Source organism: Gobio gobio, assembly GCF_949357685.1.
Source record: "Gobio gobio genome assembly, chromosome: 14".
NCBI classification, from domain to species: domain Eukaryota; kingdom Metazoa; phylum Chordata; class Actinopteri; order Cypriniformes; family Gobionidae; genus Gobio; species Gobio gobio.
Genome location: NC_137107.1, coordinates 18,230,552 through 18,257,417, shown reverse-complemented (window position 1 = coordinate 18,257,417; position 26,866 = coordinate 18,230,552). Strand labels below are relative to the sequence as shown.

The window sequence follows — 26,866 nt, the reverse complement described above, 5'->3', positions numbered from 1 at the left end:
GGACGGGCAATATGCTAATGTTTCGTCTTGACGTCACAACGAAAAGGCTTGCGATTCGTTTGAAAAACGATTTGTTTAATTGACTCCGAGTCGACTCTTACTTTTGAGAGACAATAACTTTATATACGGTGCACTTTCAAATTTAAAACTTTGCAGAATGTTTTACTTCACTTAGAACTGTTACACACTACTACACGAATGGTAATTTAAAAAAAATCCATAATAGGGGCTCTTTAAGACTTTGATTAGCTGGTTCAGGTGTGTTTAATTGGGGTTGGATCTAAACCCTCCAGGAGCAGAATTGGACACCCCTAATGTAAGTATGTGTTTCCTGTTTTAATGGCAGATCTCATTGGTGACGATTCCTCCTCTGGAGTCTTCTGCACCAGCTGTGAGGATGGTGGAGCTCTGTTCCTCCTCCATGACCTGCATGCTTGGAACCTGTGAGTTAAACATCCACCACAATCATACAACACTCTTAAAATATTTTCATGGTTTCCCAAAAAAACAGCATTGATAATAATAATAATAATAAATAAATTTGATCAATTAAATGCACCCTTGGTGAGCATAAGATCTATTTAAAAAATGTATTCAATTTTATTTTGATTTATTCAAAAAAATAAAATAGATAAATTCTTCTTTTGACTGGCACTGTAAATAAATGCTTCTGTTTTGCATTGTTTTACAAAACCGGTATCAGTGATCTTCCAAGATCTTCACAGTGATGCACATTGATGGTCTTTGAAAACAGCCAAATGTCAAAACTGTCCTTCAAAACACTCAGTTCACCGCCCACCTCAGCGATGACTCCATCATTAACTCCATTGTTATTTATGAAAGTTATTGTGTTTGTTACACTGGCCCCCATTTTGCTATCAATCATCGTGAAGGGGTAGATCAGGTGGAGATGGTGGAGCGGTCTTGGCGCAGGCCTCAGTGACTGACTCCGTCCTCATGGGGGAATGAAAAGCTTAATCAGCGGAACTCCACTTCCTCTCTCTGGGAATTGAGTTCAGGGGAAATGATAGGAAGCTGGATCAGAGCTATCGTTTGCTTTGCTATAGCCCGATCCCACCGGGAGATGGATCATAGTCGTTCCTCTTTAAGTAATGCACTTCTACCCGAAAGCATCCTTCGCAATCAGCGGATGATGATGACCGTGACAGACATGCGTTCACAGGAGAAGGTGGTCTTTATTTATCGTTAACCACTTATGACAAGACTGTTTTACTTACGCTGCTGGGTATGTTGGATGTGCTTTCAAGGGCTCCAAGCAACACCAAGACCACTGATTGTAGACTTTGAAGGTGAAGTGTGTAATTTTAAGCCATTTGCGGCACCAAACCCAGATGCAAAAAAAATATGGTTGAACAAGCAGATATTTTCCTGATAGTCCTGTTCCAAACTCGACCCCAGATTCAGCCTCTTCACATTACATTGGGGGTATGTTTTAAAGGGGACCTCTTTCAAAGTCTTGATTTTGTTTTTGAGATCTACTAGAATAGGTTTTCATGCTTGAATGTTAAAGGATTAGTTCACTTCAAAATGAAAATTTCCTGATATTTTACTCACCCCTATCTCATCCAAGATGTTCATGTCTTTCTTTCTTCAGTCGAAAAGAAATTAGGTTTTTTGAGGAAAACATTCCAGGATGTTTGTGCTTCGAAGGGCTTCAGAGGATCTACGCGATCCCAGACGAGGAATAGGGTCTTAAAATAGAAATCGTATTAAAATTTGAATATCCTTTTTAACCTAAATTGCTCATCTTGCGCTGATCTGCGACGTACCAAGGATTGCGCAATCACGTCGGAAAGGTCACACTAGACATAAGCGGAAGTACATGTTGCAGCACCTCTCTTCCCAGTCTGTCTGTAACGCTCAGTTTAGTTCCTTTCTCTATGAATATCCTCCTTCTGCAATGTGCTCTGATTGGTCGGCTGGACCAGTGTGTTGTGATTGGTCAACCACTTCAAGCGTGTTTCAGAAATGTCACCCCCCCCCCCCCCCCCCCCCTTACCTTAACCGCAAGTTTCAACCAGACCTCATCTCTTTATTTTGCATGTGCCTTGGGCGGGAATTATTTAAATGAGGAATATTGTGACATGTTTGTTCCCAGAAGAAAACTCAGGACTACAATAGAGGCATTTCAGGATGTTCAGAAACTTTGTGCACTGATTTAGAGAATAGCTTCCTTTGGAGTGACTTTGTGCTTTATAACTTTGCAGACCTTTTTCATGCTCAAACAGCAACATTACACAATAAAGAAAAATCAAATGTAAAAAAAAAAAGCATAATAGGACTCCTTTAAGTATTTAACGTATTTGTATTTTAACATAAAAAAATGACATACTTTACCTTTAAAATCAGATTAGGCCCCATTTGCTTTCTTTGTACATTCTTCATACAACATTTTGCCTGAAGTTACTAAGGCCATGTAAGTTTAAATCAGAGGATATTAGTGAATAGAGGAGTTAAAGGATTAGTTCACTTTTAAATAAACTTTTGCTGATAATTTACTCACCCCCATGTAATCCAAGATGTCCATGTCTTTCTTTCTGCAATCAAAAAGAAATTAAGGTTTTTGAGGAAAACATTCCAGGATTTTTCTCCATATAATGGACTTCAATGGGCTCCAAACGGTTCAAGATCCAAATGACAGTTTCAGTACAGTTTCAAAGGGCTTTAAAACGATACTAAACAATACCAGACGATAAATAAGGGTCTTATCTAGCGAAACGATCAGTTTCTGCGAGAAACCGAGCAGTATTTATGCTATTATTTTACCTCTTATCAGTCGAACGTGATCATCTCTGAGCTCTGCCATAACTTCCGCTAAGTGAGGTCAAAATATGAGCGTGGTCATAGATATATCGATCGTAGATACCTCATTCTAATGATCCGTGCAGGCGCAAATGAGGCATCTACGTATACGTCTATGACCACGCTCATATTTTGACCTCACTTAGCGGAAGTTATGGCGGAGCTCAGAGATGATCACGTTCGTCTGATAAGAGGTAAAATAATAGCATAAATACTGCTCGGTTTCTCGCAGAAACTGATCGTATCGCTAGATAAGACACTTATTCATCATCTGGTATCGTTTAAAGCCCTTTGAAGCTGTACTGAAATTGTCATTTGGACCTTTAACCGTTTGGAGCCCATTGAAGTCCATTATATGGAGAAAAATTTGGTTGGAAGAGGAAAAACATACCAAGCACAATGTTCTCTCACCATTTCTGATTTATAATCGACACTCACAGCGTTTTGCGTTTGTGAAGCCGTTTAATACCTTAACATGACATCTGCTCTCTCTGGCTCTGCGGCAACGCTAACACAGATCTAAATGTGATTTTGTCAAAGGTTTAATAGACACAGGAGGATCATTGTCATTTAGGAATAAGGTTGCATGTGGGATTGAATCGAGATTGGGATCTTTTAACGATTAATCGTGCAGCTCTATTACTGGATACATTATGAATTCAAGTGTTCACTTTAAACTATCCAAGACTTTTCAAATCAGCCCCCGGAATGTCTTTAGCTGTGGCGAGAATCTTTTTCAAAACTCAGCAATGTCCCGTGTGTTTTTAGAGCCTTGAGTGAAGCTGCTCCTCCTGTCCCACTGGAGATGCCTACATCTGTGCACTTCTCCACTGTGTGACACGGAGCCGCCCTGAGCTGCCTGCACTGGAATTGTTCTCTTTGATCCTCACGCACACAAACTCCCACGCACCACAGACCACAGGAAGTACCGTAACTACGGAAAAGTAATGATAAGCCTGGAAGTGGTGTGTCTGAACTCTTGGGATTACCCAGGACATTTCCACACATCCCACTAGTATAACTTCTCAGACCTTTATGAGGATTGAGATTTAGTTGTTTTGAATTTTGGTGCCTGTTTCCTCTTTTCCCCTCTGGATCACTTTCAGGGCTACTTTCATGGAGTCTTACTGTAGTTCTAAGATTAAGATGTTAGCCCAGTTTGTCACACTTATTTAAAGGTGCTGTATGTACTGTAGTAAAGCATAAAAATACCATATGTTTGCAGAGATTTAGGAGACTAAGTTCACATACTTGTTTCTCCGAAAGAAAAAGCTACAGTCAGTTATTCTACTTTGAAATGTGCGTTCCGTGTCGGAATGTCTGTTTTTGTTTTGGTCTGTGTAATCCCACCCTCTACCAATTTACCCAATAGTATTTCGGCACCCCGGGTCGCAAGTTGGTGGAAAACACAGCGTAGTGCAGCCATTGAAGCCAGCAAATGAACTGGGTCAGAGATCACAGATTCTACCCAATCTAAAAATCTCTATGAACGGGAGCATTTTAAAACTCATACATTAGCTGATCCATTAGCTGATCAGCTTATAGTGTAAGGCTTGTCGCCTTCCATTGTCAGTTAACATCTTTGGTTTTAATAAGAGAAAATAAATAAAATATTCTTCCACTACTAGACCATCAAGAGCTCACACACTCATAGCGGATCTATGTATTTATTCACTAACATAAAGAATCTCTGGACTACAAAATATTGTGTTAAATAGCAGATGTATGGATAAAACTATCATCCCATTTCCGGACACACACACACTCCTATCGCAGATTTTTTTATATATTTATTGACCTGAGGGAGGAGTTCTGGTAGACCAATCACAGCGCTTGCGGTTCGCGTAGAATTGATGCGTTGTTACATTGCACGTCAGGGTATGTCGTAGGGTACGTCGAACACTCGACGCAGAAGTATAAATTGGGCTTTTAAGCCTTGTTTATACTTTCGTCTGGCTCCGCAGCGTGAGCCTCCGCTGACTGCGCGCGCCTTGTCTGCTTGGCACTCTGTGATGACGTCATTTTTACCGCGTACACCCTTGCGCTCTTGCGGACGCGTCGAGTATAAACAAGGCTTAAAGAAGGCTTTAAAGTGTCCGAGAAAGGCCAAAGATAAGATAAGATGGCCAAATAAAAATATTTTTCTAAGTTATATTGTGCTTTATTTGTATGTCTGCTGGAATGCTAAAAATGTTCAGTGTTAAATAAATATTTTTTAATTGTAGTTTAGTAAAAAAAAAATTATTTATTTATTTTAAAAGCAAGACAAAAAGTAAAAAAGCAAATTTATGCAATGGTGAAAAAAAAGAGAAAAAAAAACGCATTCTGTATTCGGCTTCGGCCCTCGGCCAAGTGTTTTATTATTATTCGGCTTCGGCCTAGAATTTTCATTTCGGTGCATCCCTATACGTAACGTGGTAACAAATTTGCATAATGCCTGCCAATGGTCTTCATTGGCTGCCCGCGAACAAAGCCTACTTTTAGCCGCCCTCAAACACTGTAGTTGGTTTGTGTGGTTTAAATCATGTCTAGAAGACGCGGTGTTCTGCGCTGTGACAGCAGATTTGTGTTAAGAATCAGTGGTTACATTCATTTTTACAATGATACCACGGTAGTATAATCCGGCAGTTCTTATTACTTGGAGCAATGATAAAGGATGGCGCAAGAATTTGGTTTACAAACTGTAATGTTTTATCAGCTAGTCTCAGCCTCAGACGTCACGCCCACAGACCGCTGGCTGCATATGGCATGCTTAACTGGAAACACTTCAGGATTTTCAAAGTCGTCATCTGATTGGTTGAATTGTACAGGATGTCCGCGAGACGTGTGTGTCGCGTTCTTTAACGGTCAGCCTGGAAACAAATGCCGCGACGCCAAACTCCCTTTAGGAAGAAGAACACTGTCGTGTTTACAACTGTGAGGATAACCGCTTATCAGCATCAACTAAACACTGGATTTTCAAAAGTATGTAAAGTTTATGGCATAGACTCTTTAAAATACGTCCAAGAGTTTTACACACCGGACTGTTATTGTAGGGACATCGACGTTACATTTTCACGCCCCTAAACATGACACGGAACAAAACAAACTGTGATTGGTTGCTTTACATGTCAGTCAGATGGCCTCTTGACCAAATGAAAGCTGCTATGGAGTCCAGGCCTTCTGCCGTCAGTCTAACACTTGTAAACCGTAGACTAATCACAACAGACCAATCAGAGCACAGTAGGCTAATGGAAAGGAGGAGTTTAGAGAGACTGAATCTTCGAACTGCTTCGAACGATTCATTTGAGAATCTTTGAGAAATTAGGTGATATTATGAGAAAATTAAAGTGTTTTTGACCTTGGATGCATGTAAACCTTTTGTAGGAGACCTCCTAAACGAAAGTAGGAACCTTAAAAATGGCATAATAGGGGCGCTTTGAACAATTTTAAGTTTTTGCCATTAAAGTAAGCATGCTCTGACATTTTGCCTAATGCAGCTTATATGAGGACATGAAAATGTCCTTGTAATTCAAAAAGCTAAATAAACTTCTGTGATGGGTAGGTTTAGGGTTAGGGGCTATGGAATGTCCTCATAATGATGGGCGTACCAATGTATGTGTTTCATGTCTAGAAATGGCAATGGCTTTTTCCAAGAAACGTTTTTCTGAACAATGTGGAACCAAATGTCCAGAATATGCCCACCTTAATTGTCCTAAACGGTCTGTTATGATCTCTTTTAACAGATTTGGTCCACTTGACCTGTTCATCCTCTGGTACGGCCCAAGAAGATCTTGCTCCAGTTGTATCTCAATTGTTTCACGTTCCCGCCATTCCTGGAGAGGAACCTTCAGGAGGTAAGACCTGACCCAGCTCTTTCACTTCCAATTAAAACTCCCCATCATTTAAACCCATTAACATCTTCAGTCCTTTTGCGCATCGACCTCCGATTGCACACAGATCCGCTATACGTCCTGCTAACAGTATTTAACTAACCTTGCCGCCCGTGTCAAAGAGAGATCATCTCTTCCTCTCTCTTTAAAGAAGAAAGATCTGGTATTGCTGTGACATTCAGCGAAGGGCTTACATGGAGACGTTATTGGCGATAACAGTGATTGATATTGATGGTGGTGTGGCAGGCAGGGTCCAGGCGCTGCTCCCATTGATTCCCATTATGCTCTGTCAGGGTCTGCTTGGCTCCTTCAGAGTGAATCTGAGCACGACCTGTCACATACGACCTCACAATCTACCTTCAGATCATAAGGGTGGAATCACATTGTGAGTTTGGAAAGATTCGATAAAAATAAAAAGATTAGTTTATGTTGGTTGTACACAGTGCTGGGTAGATTACATATAAATTGTAGTCCGTTACATGGCAAAAATTTTAGTTAGTAACATAATCCATTACATTGCACATTCACCCCCGGTTTCACAGACGAGGCTTAAGGTAGTCCCAGACTAAAATGTATGTTTGAGCTGTTTTAACTGAAAGCAACTTGCACTGGCATATCTTAAAATATGTCAGTGCCATTGTTTTGTCTCAAGATGCACATCAGGCACGTTTAAAGGGGTCATGAACTGGCTTTTTAAACATTTTTATACTGTTGTTTGAGGTCAACTTATGACATTTGTGTGGTTTTTACATTCAAAAACATCATAATGAATAAGTAATAGGCTATTTTCTGCCATGGTTTTGAGGCTCTCTGAAAAACGCTCGGTTTTGATGGGCGTGCCGCACTGAAGACTTGGAAGTAAACGCCCACGGCTAGGATTGGATACGATTTGCATATTTAATGAGCTTCAGCTCCCCTCAGTACATGTGGAAATTGTTTTGAAAGCATCTGGAGAAACGCTCACAGGGATCGAAAAATGTCTTTATCAAACAAACACAATGATCTCTCATCCACCCGCGATTGATTGGAATGTTATTTTTGTATTAATTGGCCGGCCCGATCAGTGAATATATCCGCGAACTGTACACGCACACAAATAGTTATTTCACTATTTTAGATAGCCCGATACATTTTGGTAGCCCGTCTGAAAAGCACATAGCCCCGGGACGTTGGCCTTTGCGAGCTGGCGTTACAAGTCCGAGTCTGATCACGAATGAACCAATAACACCTTCTCCAGCCTGTGACAGCGTGCTAAGGTGTGTAATGAATAGATATCAAACGATCTGTAACAATGCAATACTAACACATATAAAAAAACATGTTTTGTGTGTTGCACCGTTCCTGTCGGATCCAATATAGAAGGCACAGCATTGTGTTTTAATCTCAGTATGTCTGCAAATCCAGTCTCGACCTCTATCTTGTTTACAATCGATTCTGTGGTGAAATGAAGTGAACGAACATGCAATGTCTTACCCATGTGAGCTGGAATCAGCATGTTTATTGCTCTGTAGCGCGACCCGTTTAGCACCACGAGTCGGTGGGCGGGCTTGAGGCGGTGCTTCTGCATTCTATTACGTCAGTGGGAGACATATTCTGAGGTCTCTTGTTTTCTGGGCCTGGTGTCTATAAAAGCTTTTCTTTGACTAACAAGGATGTTTTCAGCTCTGAATCTTACAGAGTGTTCTTATATCACGATGAACTTTTATATATCAAAAGGCTCAAAGGAAAGTTGATTTCTCAATTCATCAGCCCTTTAAATAAAATGTGTTCAATTAATCGCATCTAAGAAAAGAACTTTGGAATGGAAAAGTGTTCAAACGGAGAAGCAGAACTAATTTATCTTCCGCAAAGGGTTGCATGATTTGGGGGGGAAAAGCGAATCACGATTTTTCTTATAAAAATAAATGTTGTGATTCTATATCATATATATATTTTTTAATGTTAATTATTATGACTAAATCAAAATATTAAACCAATTAGGAAGTATTACTATTGTAATATTTCACTGTAAAATAAAAAAAATATTATTTAAGAAAATTCAATTCAATTCAATTCAAATTTATTTGTATAGCGCTTTTCACAATACACATTGTTTCAAAGCAGCTTTACAGAAAGTGCATTTCATAAATGTACATTGAAAAATGTTAGAAAGAGAATGTTAAAGAAAAATTTTAGAATAAGTTAATCAATCATGTATTAATTTAGGCCATAACAACGCTGGCGTTGAGTCGTCTCTTCACAGGCGTCGAGTCGTCTCATCACAGGTGTTGGGGCATCTGAATTCTCCATGAGAGGCTGGATACAAACTGGAGCTGACAAACTAGTTACCTCGGGACTAGTGTCCCAAGATAACAACAGATAAGCAGATGGGAAATAATTAGCATAGCTGCTGTTCAGAATAGTAATGCTTTTGATCCGATTTAACTGTAGTATAAAAGGTAATTATAATGAATGCTTGGCTAAAGAGATGCGTCTTTAATCTAGTTTTAAACTGGGACAGCAAGTCTGAACCTCGAACAATATCAGGAAGACTTCCAGAGTTTAGGAGCTAAATGCGAAAATGCCCTCCTTCCTCCTTTAGTGGACTTAGATATCCTAGGAATGACCAGAAGCCTCGAGTTTAGTGATCTTAAAGAGCGCGATGGATTGTAGGGCGATAGAAGATCCGTTAAATACACTGGAGCTAAACCATTTAGGGCTTTATAGGTCAGTAGCAATACTTTGTAATTGATTCGGAACTTAATAGGTAACCAGTGTAGAGATGATAAAATTGATGTTATATGATCGTATTTTCTTGACCTAGTAAGAACTCTAGCAGCTGCGTTTTGGACTAACTGTAGCTTGTTTATTGATGATGCAGGACAACCAGCTAATAAAGCATTACAGTAATCTAGTCTCGAGGTCATGAATGCATGAACTAACTTTTCTGCATCAGAAATAGATAGCATGTTACGTAGCTTAGCAATGTTTCTAAGGTGGAAAAATGCCATTCTTGTAACATATGAAATATGATTTTCGAAAGACAAGTTGCGGTCTAATATAACACCCAGGTCTTTTACTGTAGTGGATAAAGTGACAGGACATCCTTCCAAGTTAAAGTTGTATTGTGAGAGGTTTTGTGGGCAGTTTTTTGGACCAATAAGTAATACCTCCGTTTTATCTGAATTTAATAGCAGAAAATTACACGTCATCCAGTATTTAATATCTTCAACACACGCTGTCAGTTTAGATAATTTAGCGTTTTCATCTGGTCGTGATGAAATATATAATTGAGTGTCATCAGCATAATAGTGGAAATTAATTCCATGTTTTCTTATAATATTACCAAGTGGCAGCATATATATTGAGAATAGCAGAGGGCCTAACACGGATCCTTGCAGCACCCCATAGTCTACTGACGTTATCTTAGATTTTTCCCCATTTAGACAGACAAAATGTTAGCGGTCTGATAAGTACGATCTAAACCAGTTTAATGCCTGTCCCTGAACACCAGTGTAATTTTGAAGTCGATCTAATAGTATTTTATGATCTATAGTATCGAACGCAGCACTAAGATCGAGTAGAACTAGTATTGAGATACAGCCTTGGTCAGAAGCTAGAAGTAAATCATTTGTGATTTTAACGAGCGTGGTTTCTGTGCTATGATGCGGCCTGAATCCTGATTGAAATTTTTCATAGATATAATTTTCTTGCATGAAAGAGCACAATTGAGCGGACACAACTTTTTCTAGTATTTTAGACATGAATGGAAGATTTTAAATTGGTCTGTAATTTGCTAGGTTATTATGATCTAATTGTGGCTTCTTAATGAGAGGTTTTATGACTGCCAACTTGAATATTCTTGGAACATGACCTAAAGATAAAGACGAGTTAATGATATTGAGAAGAGGCTCTTCCACTACAGGTAACAACTCTTTCAGTAGTTTAGTGGGTATTGGATCTAATAAACATGTTGTTGGTTTAGATGCAATGATAAGTTTATTTAGCTCTTCCTGTCCTATAGTTGTAAAGTGGTGTAGTAGTTCTTGAGGGGCGATAATTGCGGTTGAATCATAAGACATCATTAAAGATTGTACATTTACAATTTTGTTTCTGATGCTCTCTATTTTCTCAGTGAAGAAATTCATAAAATCATTACTACTAAACTGTAACGGAATATTTTGTTCAGGCGATGCTTGTTTATTTGTTAGTCTAGCCACAGTGTTAAATAAAAACCTTGGATTATTTTGGTTATTTTCTATTAGTTTGCGGAGATGCTCAGCCCTGGCTGCTTTTAGGGCCTTTTTATAACGTGACATACTATCTTTCCACGCGATTCTAAAGACCTCTAAATTAGTTTGTTTCCATTTACGCTTTAAGTTACGAGTTTCTCTCTTGATAACAAATCAAGAAGAACACTAAGTTCATTTTAGTCCATCCTGAAGTCCGTTTTGCAGAGATGGACTAAAAAACTCCCAAAACGTACTGCCAGATTCTGGAAGATGAATTCTTCAAACAGTGGTACTAGAGGATGTGGTGCTGGTCCTTCAAGAGTCACTCTCAACCTATCTGTCCATAAAGCCTATAAAAAAACCTTCATGTATTTTACAACACTTCAGCTTATGATTCTTATCTAGTGGGGGTCATATTTTAGGATTCTTTACCTAACTGAAGTCTCTGAGATCCTGACACCTTGCACTTCTGGAGACTCCAGGTAGATTGCAGCTTTGGAAAATGGTGGCGCTGGAGACTAAAGGGTTCCTGATGGTTTCACCCTTAATTCTTCACCTTAATTCTTAATTCTTTTGCAGTTAACAGGTGTCTTTTCTCCGCCACATGTTTTTGTCTGACCCTGCTGACCCAACGAGCATTTCACTGTCCAATGGTCATGCCTTAACTGCAATGTCTAGTATTGCATTAGTATTGCATCCTTCTCATGGGCATTTAATACTTTTTGACTTTTCAGTCTGAGTTAAATCTCTTTTTTGGCTCAATTTATCTGTAAAAGAAAACATGCCTAATAATTCTGCACACCTGAATATAAGGTGATTTTCATTTCCAGCCTTCATGAACAATTATATATCACTTATACATTATTAAATACTAAATCAATAATAGTTATTAGGATTACTGTGGTTTGGAATTGGTCAAATGTGCCTGGAAAAAAAATATGATCAGAAAATCAACGTGCCTAATAATTCTGCACTCCCTGTATAATTTTGGTTTTAATAAGATTTTCCCAATAAATAGGCAAGAATAAACCTGGTGTCCTCCATGATTACTGTTCATTCCGACAACAAAGCACTTAAATGAAGTGGGAAGTAGGACATTTCCGATAGCACGTGAAGTCTCAAGGTTCCATATTTTGTGATAGAAGTGATATTTGGACAGAAATGTTTTTTTTTTTTTTTTTTAAATCAATGGAATGTGGGTGACATCTGTTGGCTATTTTTGGTACAGCACCTGAACAAAATCTCAGGAACTTCCATTTTTGTGATATCAACTTCAAATTTGAAACACAACTTGGTAAGACATATGGATTTGTATTTTATAATAATTTTAGAGTGAAAATTATTTTGTGAAATGTATATTTGATTTACAGTAAATTTAAACTTCCATTACTTTTTTTCGTACTTTGCATTCCCAAATGCAATTTATAAGCGATCCATACTTAGAGCACATGCAGAAATGAGTTTGTGTGGCGCAGCATCTGAGAAGCTGAAAACACCAGATCATGAGCTGCTTGTGTGTAAAAGAACACAGTGCAGCCCTTCACTCTGAAACACGCAGTGCATAAATTAATTTCATTATATCGCAGCCTTTGCAATTTGATAATCCCACTAAGCCATATTACAATTTAGTTTAGCTACTAGACTGGTTTGTAGCTGGACTTGATATAATTTCTTGACACTGATCCTTTCCTATAGCTTCATGTCATAGTTGACAATTCCTAAAATGTGCCAATTTATCCAAATTTGTGTAATAACAGTGTCTTGACTCCAGAATAAGTGTGACAGTAAGATGGCCGTAAGATCAAGGTCGAGTCCACAGCATCTTCAACCTTCCTCACTCCATCTAACAAACTCAATCTCTCTTTATCAGCCATCATCTCACCACACCTTTAATCTTTATCACTCTGCCATCATGCACATACTCTGCTTTCACGCATTGCCTTTTTATATTGATTCTTGTTGTGGATTTAAGTACTTCTGTGGCTCGACAAAATAGAACTGTTATAATTGTTTCTTTGTGTGTGTGTAAGCATGTGTGCTCAGGTGCGTGGCCAGCACAGCGGAGGGTGCGAGACGCGGGGCCCCGCTGGGCGACACACAGCCTTTTTATCACAGGAATGAGCTAGTACTATTTTAATTAAAATGTCAGAACAAATACTGGCAGAGGTCTTGAGGATGAATCGCTAGATAAGAAGAGCAGTGGGCCAGAACAGGTCAGAGAGACAAAGTCACCTGGGTAGATCTTCATTCATCCCCATGGTCAAAGTGCTGTGTGTATGTGTGTGTGTGTGTGTGTGTGTGTGTGTGTGTGTGTGTGAGAGAGAGAGAAAGAGAGTCTGTTTAGATCATGATGGAGCCAAATGGAACAAATCAACAGATTTCCTTGGAGGTTTTGAACCCATCGGAAAGACCAGGGCTAATATATGTCCACAAGTAGACTAGATAAAAACCACTCCAAACACATTATCAACTGCATAGCAACGCCCTGGTAACCACCTACAACACCCTTTCATCATGGCCCTGTTTACACCTGGTATTAAGATGCGTTTTGGTCGATTGGATCACAAGTAGACGAGGGAGACAAATTCCTGTTTACACCCGGTATTTTAATCTGTCTCTTTTGTCCAATTTCATCCATTTCTGTCCTGATTACTTTGAGGGGAGGGTCTATGGGTGGGTAAATGTATGGGCTTTTTCTGATCTTTCGATCTAATGGACGAAATAAGCTCATGCAATTTACATACGAACAAGATCGGAGACGACGGAAAAACATACTGATAGCAGCAGCTTTTATTTCTGCTCTGACAGCCGCAAGTTCACGCCGAACACAGTTGAGTGTGTGTTAGAAATCAGTAATGGTGAGTGAACATTGTGCTTGGTTTTTCATCTTCAAACCAAACTTGGGTTTGTGGCAGTTTGAACACATTTGTCCACATGAGCGTTTACACTAGGAAAGCAATCCGGTCGCATGCGTTTTCGACTACCTCTGGAAATGGTTGAAAGTGGGCAAGCTCAATATGTTTAAGACCCCGTTTACACCTGTATTTAGCGTCGTCCACTTGTGATCCGATCCACCAAAACGCATCTTAATACCAGCTGTAAACAGGGCCTATGATGGTGAGATTTGCATGGGCAAACACACACATTTTGCTACAAATGTATTTTCTTAATCTAAGATGTTGTGAGCAGATCGTTTATTTTAAAGGGTTGTAGAGGCCAGTGTTGGTTTAGGTTTTGTGTGTGTGTGTGTGTTCTGAGGCAGTGTGCCAGTGTGTGTAAGAAGGTGGCAGTGGTTTGGGAGGTTTGCAGCTGTAGGCATGTGTTAGCCGCCATCAGGAGTGCTGCTGTATGCTAATCTGACATTTGTCACATCTGGGAACATGTGTGCGTGTGTATGACCGAAAGAGAGCCACTGCGTCGTCTGGCTGTCGGCCCAAACACTTGCATACTTACAGATACTTCAGTATACTTTTTACACTCAAGATATAAGATGATACATTCTAAACAAATATACATTTATATAAAATGGTATGTTTTATACAAAAGTTAATCTTCGAACTTCACTCACTTCCTTCGAGTGAGACATTGAATCATTGGTTCAAGCGAGGAATGAAACCCCACTGCAGTGTGTGTTGCTCAGAGACGCGCAACCCTTGCTTCTGCTTTCACCTCATTAGGGGCCAAGCACTGAAGGTACGAAGGCACCTATTGAAATCGTTAGCGTTCTTCTTCTTCTTATTATTATTATTATTCCGCCATTGGAGTCTTTGGCAGCCCATAGAACCGTTTGCGGGAAAGTTATGAAATTTGGCACACTGATAGAGGATTGTCCCAACTGTCACTATAGCAAATTTGGAGTCTCTAACGCAATCCCTCTAGCGCCACCACCTGTCCAAATTTGCACTCATGTTTATGCTTATACCTTTTGAACCATACGTGCTAGAAACAAAATTATGATTCCTTGGCTCAAGCCGATTCGATTGCATTTTTGACGAAAAACCCTATGATGAAAAACCTACTTTTGCGAACCTTTTGCGAAAAATTAACCAGATCATCTTCAGACCATGCTGACAAAAAGTTATGGAATTCAAGTTGATTTCTCAAATTGTTTTCGATAAACCCGCAAACAAATTTTACGTAGCGGTTGCGAAAATACACTTAAGGTTATATCTGTGCAATGTTTTATCGTATTCAAACCAAACTTGGTCCATGTCATCACAAGCATGACCTGAGGCAACATGCAGCGTTTCGGTACAGCACCACCTTCTGGTCCGGAGATATGAAAAATTGCTATTTTTGCTTATAACTTCTGAATCGTTTGTCCAAAAATCATAAAAGTCTCCTTAGATTCAGGACATCATGCAGAGTCGACTGATATCGAATATTACCATATCGGCCATTTTGGCTGTTGGCCATTTTGAATTATGTGCTATAATGCGGTATTTTATGAACACATGAACGGATTGTTACGAAACTTGTATGGGTCGTCAGCACGATGCCCTGAAGGAGCCCAAGAAGTTTCGAAACGGCGCCACCTAGTGGACATTTTTTTTCAAATGCTTATAACTTTGGGTGTGGTTGACTTATTTTCATGGGAGTAATTTTTTTTGTCTCCTGAATCCTTGCCGAGTCTAACGATACCAGACTTGCCAGGTTTCGGCGTATGGTTTGTGCAGCGTGGAAATTTAGCGCTTAAAGGTCCCATGGCATGGCATTTCTCTATTATTTTATAATGTTTCCTGAGGTGTACTTATATTGTTAGTATGATTTTTACATCATAAAATGTCGTAATTTAGAAATAAAAGGCATTTTTTTCTATACTGATGTTTGCCCTGTGGCTGAATGCCCTGTTTCAAGAGGCGTGTCTGCTGTGAGACTTCAGTAAAAACGCCCACTGTTGTGATTGGCTGACATCTTTGCATCTTGTAGCGGAGGGGGCGTGGTTTAACGAGGTCTACCAGGCACGAGCCTGCCAGAGAGACGGATGGACCAGAGTTCACTTCTCATCAGTTCTCAGCACGTCTCAGTTCAGTGAACTGTTGTCGTTACTAGCATATACTAAAGGTTATTCGTTTATTTCTAGTCGGAGGGGTTGTCACTCATGTCAGAAAGTTAGTAACTCTAGTAAATTCTGGATCAGCGCTGACTGGAGACGCAAACCGTTTAGAACGGTTCAGTCTGATTTGGTGAACTGATTTGGTTCGTTTGGGCCTCCGCTGTGGGCCAGATGCAGTACTGGCGGTCGGTGATGTTGAAGTGCAGCCCGAGTTGATATGCATATATATATACATATACACATACACATACACACACACATATACATACACACACACACACACACACACAAACACACGCATGCACAGTGTGTGTGTGTGTATATATATATATATTGACAAACTTTTATGTTAGATGCATTTAGATGTGATTAATCGCAATTCAATTTGGCAGCACTAATTAATATGTATTATTTATTTATATGATTATTATATCATTTTTATTCATAGTTTATATGTATTATATTTATTTAAAAAAATAAATTGTGAAATTTAATATGATTTAATTTTTTTTAATTATCTATATTATTTTAAAAATGAAATTTATTTGTAAATTATCAGCATCATTACTCTAGTTTTTAGTGTCACATGATCCTTCAGAAGTGTCTTTACTGTCACTTTGAACTTATCTTTCAAAAAAAAAAAATCAAAAGGAGTGTATATGTAAGGAATAATTGATGACGGGCCGTTGAATTATTAGAAAATAATGCACACCCCAGGTGGTTCTGCAGCCATGATGCAAAGCGTGAAGAATTTTCTAATAATTCAATGGCCTGTAGTCAATTTTTCCACTTATACTAGTTACCAGACCTCAAGACATTGTTCAGATGTTGTATTTAAAGACGTTTGTTATAGGCTGTAAGGAACTTAATAATTGAAATCATTTAGTGAAGTGATATGGAACTGTAATGCGGTCAACACCTGCCTGGAACCCCTTTAGCCACGTGTTTCCCTGAAAATAATGGCACACCTTGGAATGTTGGTCAAGCAATCAAAATCAAACATTGGTATTGTATTATATTATTAATAATAACAGTATTTGTTCAACACTTGGTTATTCTTTTTCCCTCCCAAACTCTGTTTCTCTGTGTCCATATACTGTAATATCTAGTTGTATGTTCATGGACTCAATAATGGAAGAGATTGTTTGGCTGTGTGTGTTCAGTTAAAGGCTTCAGCGTTTTGTGAATCAGTGACCCGGCAGCTTTCAGAGGGAAGGATGGGTGGTGTATTTGAAGCGGCGTTAAACATTGATGCCGCCACACCTCTCCCCCTCGCCAAATTAAGCAAATCACCGGGCCACTCCGGGCAGGAAAAGGAACACGCGTCATAATTGTGTGACATTTGGGTAATGACCGTTCTGACATTTCAGACTGACACCTTCTCCCTCTCGCTTTTTCTAGCCTTTCTTTTCCCACCTTTTTGCGGCAGAGGCTCGTGTATTTAAAGGGTAATGATACAGACTGACAGCTTTACGCTTTAAACGGACCAGCGACACACACGCACACACACTCTTGAGATTCTCTGCTCTTCTGTTGGACCATAGAGCCCGTCTCGCCTAAGATGTCATCAAAGGAGAAGGAGAAAAAGAGATTAGATGACCTACGCCATGCAGCCGCTAGCGAAATATTAACAATGACTCATCTCGTGATAAATCAACGTCAAGTCTTTTAAAACTGGCAGTGGTGTATATGAGAAAAGCGCAGTTTTTTGTCAATATTATTCCCACTTTTGTCTCAGTGGCCTAACTAAAGCAGTCTGTGGTCTTACACCAGTCTAGAGAGCCATGTGAAACAAAACACAGTTGGATTTGTTGCTTTACAAGTGTTGATCTATTCCTGTCTGTGTTTCTTGACCAGAAGAATCTGAAAAGTAGACACTACTGTAGCTGCGTCTGAAATTGAATATTTCTCTACTATATAGTATGCAAAGAGTAGTATGTCCGAATACATAGTATTCGAAAAACAGTAGGCGAAAAGTACCCGGATGACCTACTACTTCTGCTGAGATTCTGAAGTGCACATTTGATGGACATCTCATGAGGCCACTAGAGAAGATTTATGAATGGAAGTGAAGCGACGCAACTGACGTCATAGGTCACGTGACGGTAACAACATGGCGGATGTAGTACCAAAGCCACTGGAAGGCAAGCCTGCAACCTTTAACCAAAAAGGCGTAACGGCTAATGCTAACTCTGTGGTGGTACGCAGGGAATGAGACCAGAGGCTGTTTTTGTCAATGGATATCAATGGAGGAGAGGCTTCACTACGCTAAATAAACCGCTTTTGTGAGGAAACAGTTTATCGTTTAATAAAGCGACAGCCTGTTCGCTAATCTTCAACATGTTTTACACTAAACAATAGTTTCGTTGGGAACTTTATGTAGATTTTACCTTGATAAAATGTCATTATTTTAAAGGGAAGGCAGAGCAGGGAATGTTACCACCACCAACAAATGTGTAGTAGTATTTAATAATAGGCGTTGTGTACTTGGTGTTTTTTTCTTTCTTTAACTTTCAGGTTTTACCAGTTATAATAAGACTAGAATGACTATGACTGCCATGCACTGTGATGCTGATATAATGCATTTTAATGAATAAAAAGGAAATGAATAATTCAATTATGAATTGTATTATATTCACACTCTTTTCCACTATGTAAAGCACATTCCATTGCATTCCTACTGTATGTTTATATAACCCCAAATATAGAACATTATTCACAAGACAAACGTGCTAATCCACAAGAAACTGTGACATAAACTGTAACTGACGGTCATAAAACTGAATGCTGGCCATTGATGCGACTGCCATTATATGATAGGCTGAGGTGCCGCACGTGATCTAAGTTCCAATGGTAAGAGCCACAGACCCTCTCATCTCCCTAGAATGGCAAGGCAATCTCTGGTTAGTACATCTGCATTTCATTCATACTAACTATGTTCATTCTATATAGAGCATAGGTGTTTAATGGTCGCAAAGTAAATTCAAATTCAAATGTAGTACCTTCGCAGTGCTTGTGTCAAAAGTCTGTCTGCAGTCTTTCCATCAACTCATCAAATGAATCCCGCTGTCCTTGGTGCTGAAGTTCTCACTGTTCCTTAAAAAAAAACAGCACCGACATGTCATCTTACTTACTTACAATCTTACGTCATTTGTTTTGTTACAAACATACTGTGTTCATACATATTGTGTATGGAAGCACCTCACATTTATGCAAGGACGCAAACTCCCTCTGTAGCACTTTCAAAATCTTTCCACAGCCTTGTTTTTTATTGTTTCACTTTATTTTATTTTGTTATAATTTTTAATATATTTATATTCAATCAATAAATAATACATTCTTTATAGTTAGTTATGTTTAACCCTCTGGTGCTCTTCGTTTAGGGGTTGCATTGGTTGTCTTCCCGGTCATAAGTGACCGCACACCTAAAAACTTCCTCCACCCCAGTAAAACAATGCAATTTATTTTTCTTCAATAATATTTTTTCTTTTTAATTTTGTATTTTGAGATGATTTGATGGTATTTTTTTACATTTATGCAATAATTATGGTCTATTTTTGTCATTTGAAAATTATATTATTGCAGTATTTCAGGTTAAAATGGAGACTAGGCCTTCAAAATAGATTGTTTTTTTGAAGGCAGATTAGCGCCCTCTTTTGGAATTATTTAAGAAATCATGCAACCATGGGTGTAATCACTAGAGGTCTCTATGGAGAGGCTTGAGAATTCCCTAGTTCTGTTTTGAACACATTTAATGATTTTTCTTTTGATGGATTTGAATATATATTTAAAAAATCTCAAAGACTATTTATTTTAAAGTTTTAGATATTTTTTTTTGTTCGAAATATAGATTTTTTTTCTGTGAATTTGTGTTTTTGCAGATTTCCCATTCATTTCCTATGGTGGTCATTTTTGACCGAAGAGCACAAGTGGGAGTATTTTTTTTTTTTTACAACCACTTAGCATGCTCGAATCATGCCCTCAATTTTTGTGTGTGTTTACATACCTAATCCTAGAAAAGCCACCAAGTTTCATATCATTCTGATGAAGCTGTGATTTTAAAAAATTCAAAATGTGGTTCATAGGTTCAAATTTTCATAGGTGTGTGTGTGTGTGTGTGAGTGGATGTGTCAATATCACACTCTTGATGTTTTAGAGTGTCAACCCTTTACTGCTGTGTACTTTTTTTCAGCATTGTGGCCGATTTGTAGATTGTACACACAAATATTCTGAGAATTTTTGTGTTTTTGCCGATTTCCCATTCATTTCCTATGGTCGGTCATTTATGACCAAAGACCATGAACGCTACTTTTTTTAACGACCAATTAGCATGCTCGAATCATGACTCCAATTTTTTGGTGTTTACATACCTAATGCTAGAAAAGTCACCAAGTTTCATATCATTCCGATGAAGCAGTGATTTTTAAAATTTCAAAACAGAAAATTTTCCGGTCAGAAATTACCGAAGAGCACCAGAGGGTTAAATATATATATATAAACAAATTATTATTATATAATGATAGTTATTAATAGTCCATTAATATATTATATTATTTTATAATATTTAATATCAATATATGATATTAATGATCTTTCTTTTAAATTAATTGGTGTTGATTTCCTTTATCACCACAACAGCATTTGATTTCTCTCACATAAATGACACAATAACGCCATTCAAACTAAGAACAGAATCTGCACCAATATAATCCTAACGCCCAAAATTAATACATTTCTACAATATCTTGCATTTACATGTCAATTTATTAAACAATTTTGCTAATTTGATTATTGAGTGTAGTACTTTCGGGCTCCTAAACATTTGACCACATTTAAATCCATTCCGGATATAAAATTCCAATAGATTTCCCCTCAAAACCAGTGCAGAACATTTGGGAAAAGTGCAAAGATTCCATCTAGGTCAGGGGTGTCCAATCCTGCTCCTGGAGGGCCACCGTCCTGCAAAGTCCAGCTCCAACCCTTATTAAACACACCTGAACCAGCTAATCAAGGTCTGATGCTGCGTTCCAGACGAGGTTGGATGTGGGAATGTCCCAAATGAAATGTCCCGCTTCAGACCTCAGTGAGTTCCAGGCAATCAGAGCCACGTTCACATGTTGACCACATAATGTCGCCATGACACAATGAGAGCATATTGCGGTTTTTTTGGCTAATAAAAACAACAAAATCGCTGACGAAAAGCAAAAACGAAGGGATTATTACATAAACGTAATGTCTAATGTTTAAGTTTGTTTTACGCTTATGCTCATTGGAAGCAGAACTTCTTGGAAGTGAGTCTTGCTGAGGTTGGGGTTGATCGATGTACCACGAGTTCACATGTCGAATGTCAGACTTTGAGTGGTGTTCCAGACGTTATTTCCAAGAACGAGGTGGGAAAAATCCAAATTTCAAGAGCACAGCATTACTAGAACTTGCTGGCAGGTGTGTTGCAAGTTGGAGCTAAATTGTGCAGACAGTGGCCCTCCAGGACAGAGTTTGGACACCCCTGATCTAGGCCTTGTCATCACCCCTAATGTAGACTGACCCAGGTCTGGCTTAAAATTTGTTGGCATCGTCAAGGGCAAGACATCTAAAATGCAAAGTCAATGTCTTACAAGACAGACAAAATGATTGCTTAAAATCATGTGCAGGTGCCGAGGAGAGAAGCAAGCCTGCAGTGCTGTGGGTCGTGTACTTCAACATGAGGGACACGTCAGCCCTGGACAGCAGCAGCTACAGCCTGCCGAGCAACGCCCACGTGTGCACTGGTCCCGATAGCAGCCTGGGCAGCGACTACTCCATTAAACTGGTGAGTCCAGCAGAGGGAGGCAGACACTACGTTCTACGGATCAGATATTCCCTGCAGGCTGTCGATTTAGACAAAAATGTGATTGTTTCTGTGTTTATTTCCAGGCTGAATCAGTGTTTCATCATCTCCTCCCTGATGAAGACTTCTGTCCGCCTGCACCCAACCCAGAGGACATCATCTACGATGGCGACGGCCCGCAGGCCGAAGGGCCAGGGTTTGACGAGAGTAGTAAGACAGAAGCGGATAAAAGCCAGGCCGAGGAAGAAGGTGCCGCCCATGAGAAGAGTCCATCGACTGAGAGCTCTGAACCTGCAGAGATGGACAGTGTTACCCAGGAGACACCGCTGGACACAACCCCACCCTCTGAAGAATAACGCCGTTCATTTCCTCTACAATCACCATTTCACTGAGCATATCCGAAATCCATCATGTTCTGCACCAATGTGTCTCAAGTTCTCATCGACCCTTTTTTATATATTTTATGTGCCTTTCTTTTGCATTTTCACACTCAATACCCTTTACAATATTTGGTTCTGACCGGTTACTGTAAGCGGTTTATGAACTTACTTTTTAAAAACCAAAATTCTCTTCAGAATGTATTCATAAGTATTCACTATTTTGCATGGATTAAAGCAAGGTGCCTATTATATATTCTATGGTTATTTGAATGGAGGACAAAAACGCTGATTTTGGTGAGGAACTGCTGCGTCAAGACTCATTTGCCAAGAACTTGTATTGTTACTGTTTTGCGTCATCGCATCCATATGTATTTCTAATGGCTATAAATGTATGTTGCAGAAATGGTTGTTGGCATTAAATATTTAATTGAAGATGTATTTTAGTATGTCTGCATTATTTATATATATATATTCGCTTCACCTGTCATTATGTTATGCCTGATCGGTGTGAGATATATTATATATATATCTCACACCGATCAGGCATAACATTATGACAGGTGAAGTGAATAACACTGATTATCTCTTCATTACGGCACCTGTTAGTGTGTGGGATATATTTGGCAGCAAGTGAACATTTTGTCCACAAAGTTGATGTTTTAGAAGCAGGAAAAGTGGGCAAGCGTAAGGATTTGAGCGAGTTTGACAAGGGCCAAATTGTGATGGCTAGACGACTGGGTCAGAACATCTCCAAAACTGCAGCTCTTGTAGTGATCCAAGGAAGGAACAGTGGTGAACTGGCGACAAGTTGAAGGCTCATTGATACACATGGGGAGCGAAGGCTGGGCTGTGTGGTCCGATCAAACAGACGTGCTACTGTAGCTCAAATTGCTCATAGAAGTTAATGCTGGTTCTGATAGAAAGGTGTCAGGATCAGTGTTGGGGGTAACGCATTACAAGTAACTTGAGTTACGTAATAATATTACTTTTCCCAAGTAACTAGTAAAGTAACGCATTACTTTTCAAATTTACAACAAAATATCGGAGTTACTTTTTCCAAAAAAGTAACGCAAGTTACTTTTTCACATTAATTTGACTGACAGCTCTCCTGTCCCCATGTTGAGAAAAATAAGTGCAGAGGCGTTGTGTGTAAACATGATGGTTATTGTAGTTCTAGACTAAATGTGAGCATTTATTTATCTCACTTGCACAATAAAGATTCTGTACTCCTCAAAATGAATAAAATCAGTCAAATGCAAAATCAGAATACTATGCAAACCTCCAATAATTAAATGTTAAATAAAACAACTATTTTTATGCATTTAATCTACCTTTATATTTAATTTACCAATGTCTTGCTGCTGAAAATTACTAGATTTTTTGTTGAGATTGGTAAAACTTTATCTTAAAACTTAAAACATTATCCAGAATGGCAGCACAGCAGAGCTGCGCCTTTTACTGTTCATGCGTGAATTCGCATTTTTACCTCAGCCTGGGGCTTATTTCAATTTTGGTATGAAGAGGTCTTTACAAAAATATAACTTTTTTGTTATAAAAAACCCCCAAAAACAAGCCCAGCCCAGGTGAGAAAAAGTAACGCAAAAGTAACGTAACGCATTACTTTTCTTACTCAATTAGTTACTTTTTAAGGGAGTAATGCAATATTGTGATGCATTACTTTTCAAAGTAACTTTCCCCAACACTGGTCAGGATACACAGTGCATCGCAGTTTGTTGTGTATGGGGCGGCATAGCCAAATATCAGTCAGGGTGCCCATGCTGACCCCTGTCCACCGCTGAAAGCGCGAACTGGACCACGGAGCAATGGAAGAAGGTGGCCTGATGAATCACGTTCTCTTTTACGTCATTTTACCTGAGGAACACATGCACCAGGATGCACTATGGGAAGAAGGCAAGCCGGCGGAGGCAGTGTGATGCTTTGTGCAATGTTCTGCTGGGAAACCTTGGGTCCTGCCATCCATGTGGATGTTATTTTGACATGTACCACCTACTTAAGCAATGTTGCAGACCATGTACACCCTTTCATGGAAACGGTATTCCCTGGTCCTCTTTCAGCAGATAATGCGCCCTGCCACAAAGCAAAAATGGTTCAGGAATGGTTTTGAGGAGCACAAAGAGTTTGAGGTGTTGACTTGGCTTCCAAATTCCCCAGATCTCAATCCAATCGAGCATCTGTGGGATGTGCTGAACAAACAAGTCCGATCCATGGAGGCCCCACCTCGCAACTTACAGAACTTAAAGGATATGTTGCTAACATCTTGGTGCCAGAAACCACAGCACACCTTCAGGGGTCTAGTGGAGTCCATGCCTCGACGGGTCAGGGCTGTTTTGGCAGCAAAAGAGGGACCAACACAATATTAGGTCATAATGTTATATACAAATTCTACGCATTTGCATGTTAATTGGTTATTTTCATTGAGTATAGTATACATTTAACTCCCATAGATTTTCCCTGAGATGCATTTAAAGTGATCAGTATTGAACTTGACTTCGTCTGTCACCGATACAAACAGATTTCACTGCGAAACTCCACTGTTAACTGTGACGCCGAGCATTAGTGATGCTCTCTGAGTGCGGTGGGTTCACCTGCTATGAAGGCGAGGTGAGGGCGGGAGAGAAGGAGCACAGTTTGATGACATTTGGTTTGCACTGCCATGGCTGAACAGATGGCTCATTATGGCTGCGAGTGCGCAGTCGTCCCTCTCAGCGCTTGCTGTCTTTGTTTCCGTGGAATTTGATATGAGCTCTGCTGAGGGTATTTACCCATTCTGGAGGGGAAGAATTACTGCTGAACACATGGCCCAGGTTAGTCCCAGACCAGAGGAAGTGTGCTGATTCTTTTAGGCGGCTGGGAGTAAGCACACCCCTGACAGCACTGACGAGTGTTTAGAGTCGAGTCAAGAGTGATGTGTGTCACATATAAACCAGTCTTAGGTTTAATTTACTCATTTTGTAGGATGCATGGTTGCACAAGTCGTGTAGGCTTGGAATGCAAAACGCTACGTATTTTCAAGCTGCAGCTGCTACTTTATCACTATCATGTATTTCAACCCTCTGACTGTAATTTTGGAATTCATATACATAAATTTGAATAGATGACTGAGTTTATCGTGGCTGGTAATAAATCATACATCAAATTGAAATAATTATTAATAACTCATGCAATTTTTCTTTGAAAAATATGTTTTGTGTCAACCCTGTTACATACAAAATATTCAAGGTTTGAAGATCAGTGCAAAAATGTCTAATAATGGCCATTGCACCACAGTATGATTCAGGCTGTTCTGCTGCTGATTAATAATGGTGTTTCTATCATAACAGAGCTGAACTATCAATCTTGATGAATTTATTTATCATTAGGAACCCAAAGCCCTGATACTAAAGCACTACTTTATTTTGGAATTCATACGTAAATTTGATATTTGTGCCTGGTAATAAAGCATACATTATATGTAAATAAATATTTGTTTTACTAAATGTTTCAGAGTTAAAGATCAGTGCAAAAATGTTTAATAATGGCCTCAGCGGTTATTGCGCCACACTGTATTAGCATTACTTCCTTTCAACCCTGTTACTGTAAGTTTGAAATTCATGTCATTTGAAAAGGTAACTTGAGTTTTTTGTGCCCTTGTAATAAATCACACATTATTATTTATTTAAATAAATATAAATAACTCATGCCATTTCTCTTTTAAAAATGTGCTTTGTGTCAACCCTGTTTCAATCCAAATGTTCTAGGGTTGAAGATTAGCGCAAAAACGTAGCCTGACAAGCCAGACCCACATCAAGATGTTGGGTCTGGGAACACACCATTGGCAGGGCTCAATCCCAGGGGCGGGATAAACGGTTGTCTTTCAAATTCCCTCTGCACGCAATAGGACAGCGCTACAGCCAACCAGAGCAACGAAGAAGGTGAAGCCGAGCTAGTTGATAGATTCAACTTTTAAAACTCCGAACACATCTTCCTTTCTTAAGAATGACTTCAGTGCCGTTCTTTGTTCTTTCTCAAAGAAAAGCTGAACTCCAAGTCTTCCAGAGTCGCGCGGCCAAAGCTGATTCGATAGACCACATCAATGTTGGGGGAAAGTTACTTTGAAAAGTAATGCATTACAATATTGCGTTACTCCCTTAAAAAGCGTCACTTAGTTACTTTTTAAGAAAAGTAATCTGTTACATTACATTACTTTTGCGTTACTTTTTCTGTTTTTTATAAGAAAAAAATTCTATTTTTGTGCAAATGTAAAGACCCTTTCACACCAAAATTTAAATAATAAGCCTCAGGCTGAGGTAAAAATGCTAATTCACACGTGTACAGTAGAGGGCGCAGCTCAAACAAACTTTTCAGCTGTGCTGCCATTCTGGATAAAATAATAAGAATAGGACACATTATAGGATAAAAGATCGAAGAATAGGACGCAGGAGAAAAAAAGTCGAACATTTACTTACAAAAAATCTAAAGTCATTTTTGCTAATGGTTTAATTGAATCATCGAAGGTCAGCAGCAAGACATTGCTCAATAAAGTGAAATTAAATGCATACAAATATTTGTTTTATTAATATTTAATTATTGGAGGTTTGCATAGTATTCTGATTTTGCCTTTGACTAATTTTGAGGAATACTGAATCTTTTTTGTACAAGTGAGATTAGTAAATGCTCACATTTAGTCGAGAACTACA

General features: G+C 39.0%; 1 protein-coding gene across 1 annotated transcript in view; it reads left to right on the top strand.

Annotated features, from left to right (window-relative positions):
- Positions 1-22,605, top strand: part of chm (CHM Rab escort protein) — a 92,366-nt gene extending 69,761 nt beyond the window's left edge. The window contains exons 12-15 of the mRNA XM_079835373.1: positions 347-443; positions 6,549-6,659; positions 21,614-21,771; positions 21,876-22,605. Of these exons, the coding sequence (XP_079691499.1) occupies positions 347-443; positions 6,549-6,659; positions 21,614-21,771; positions 21,876-22,145 (636 nt within the window). The 3' untranslated portion in view covers positions 22,146-22,605. The remainder of the gene's footprint in view (positions 1-346; positions 444-6,548; positions 6,660-21,613; positions 21,772-21,875) is intronic.
- Positions 22,606-26,866: the final 4,261 nt, after the last annotated feature.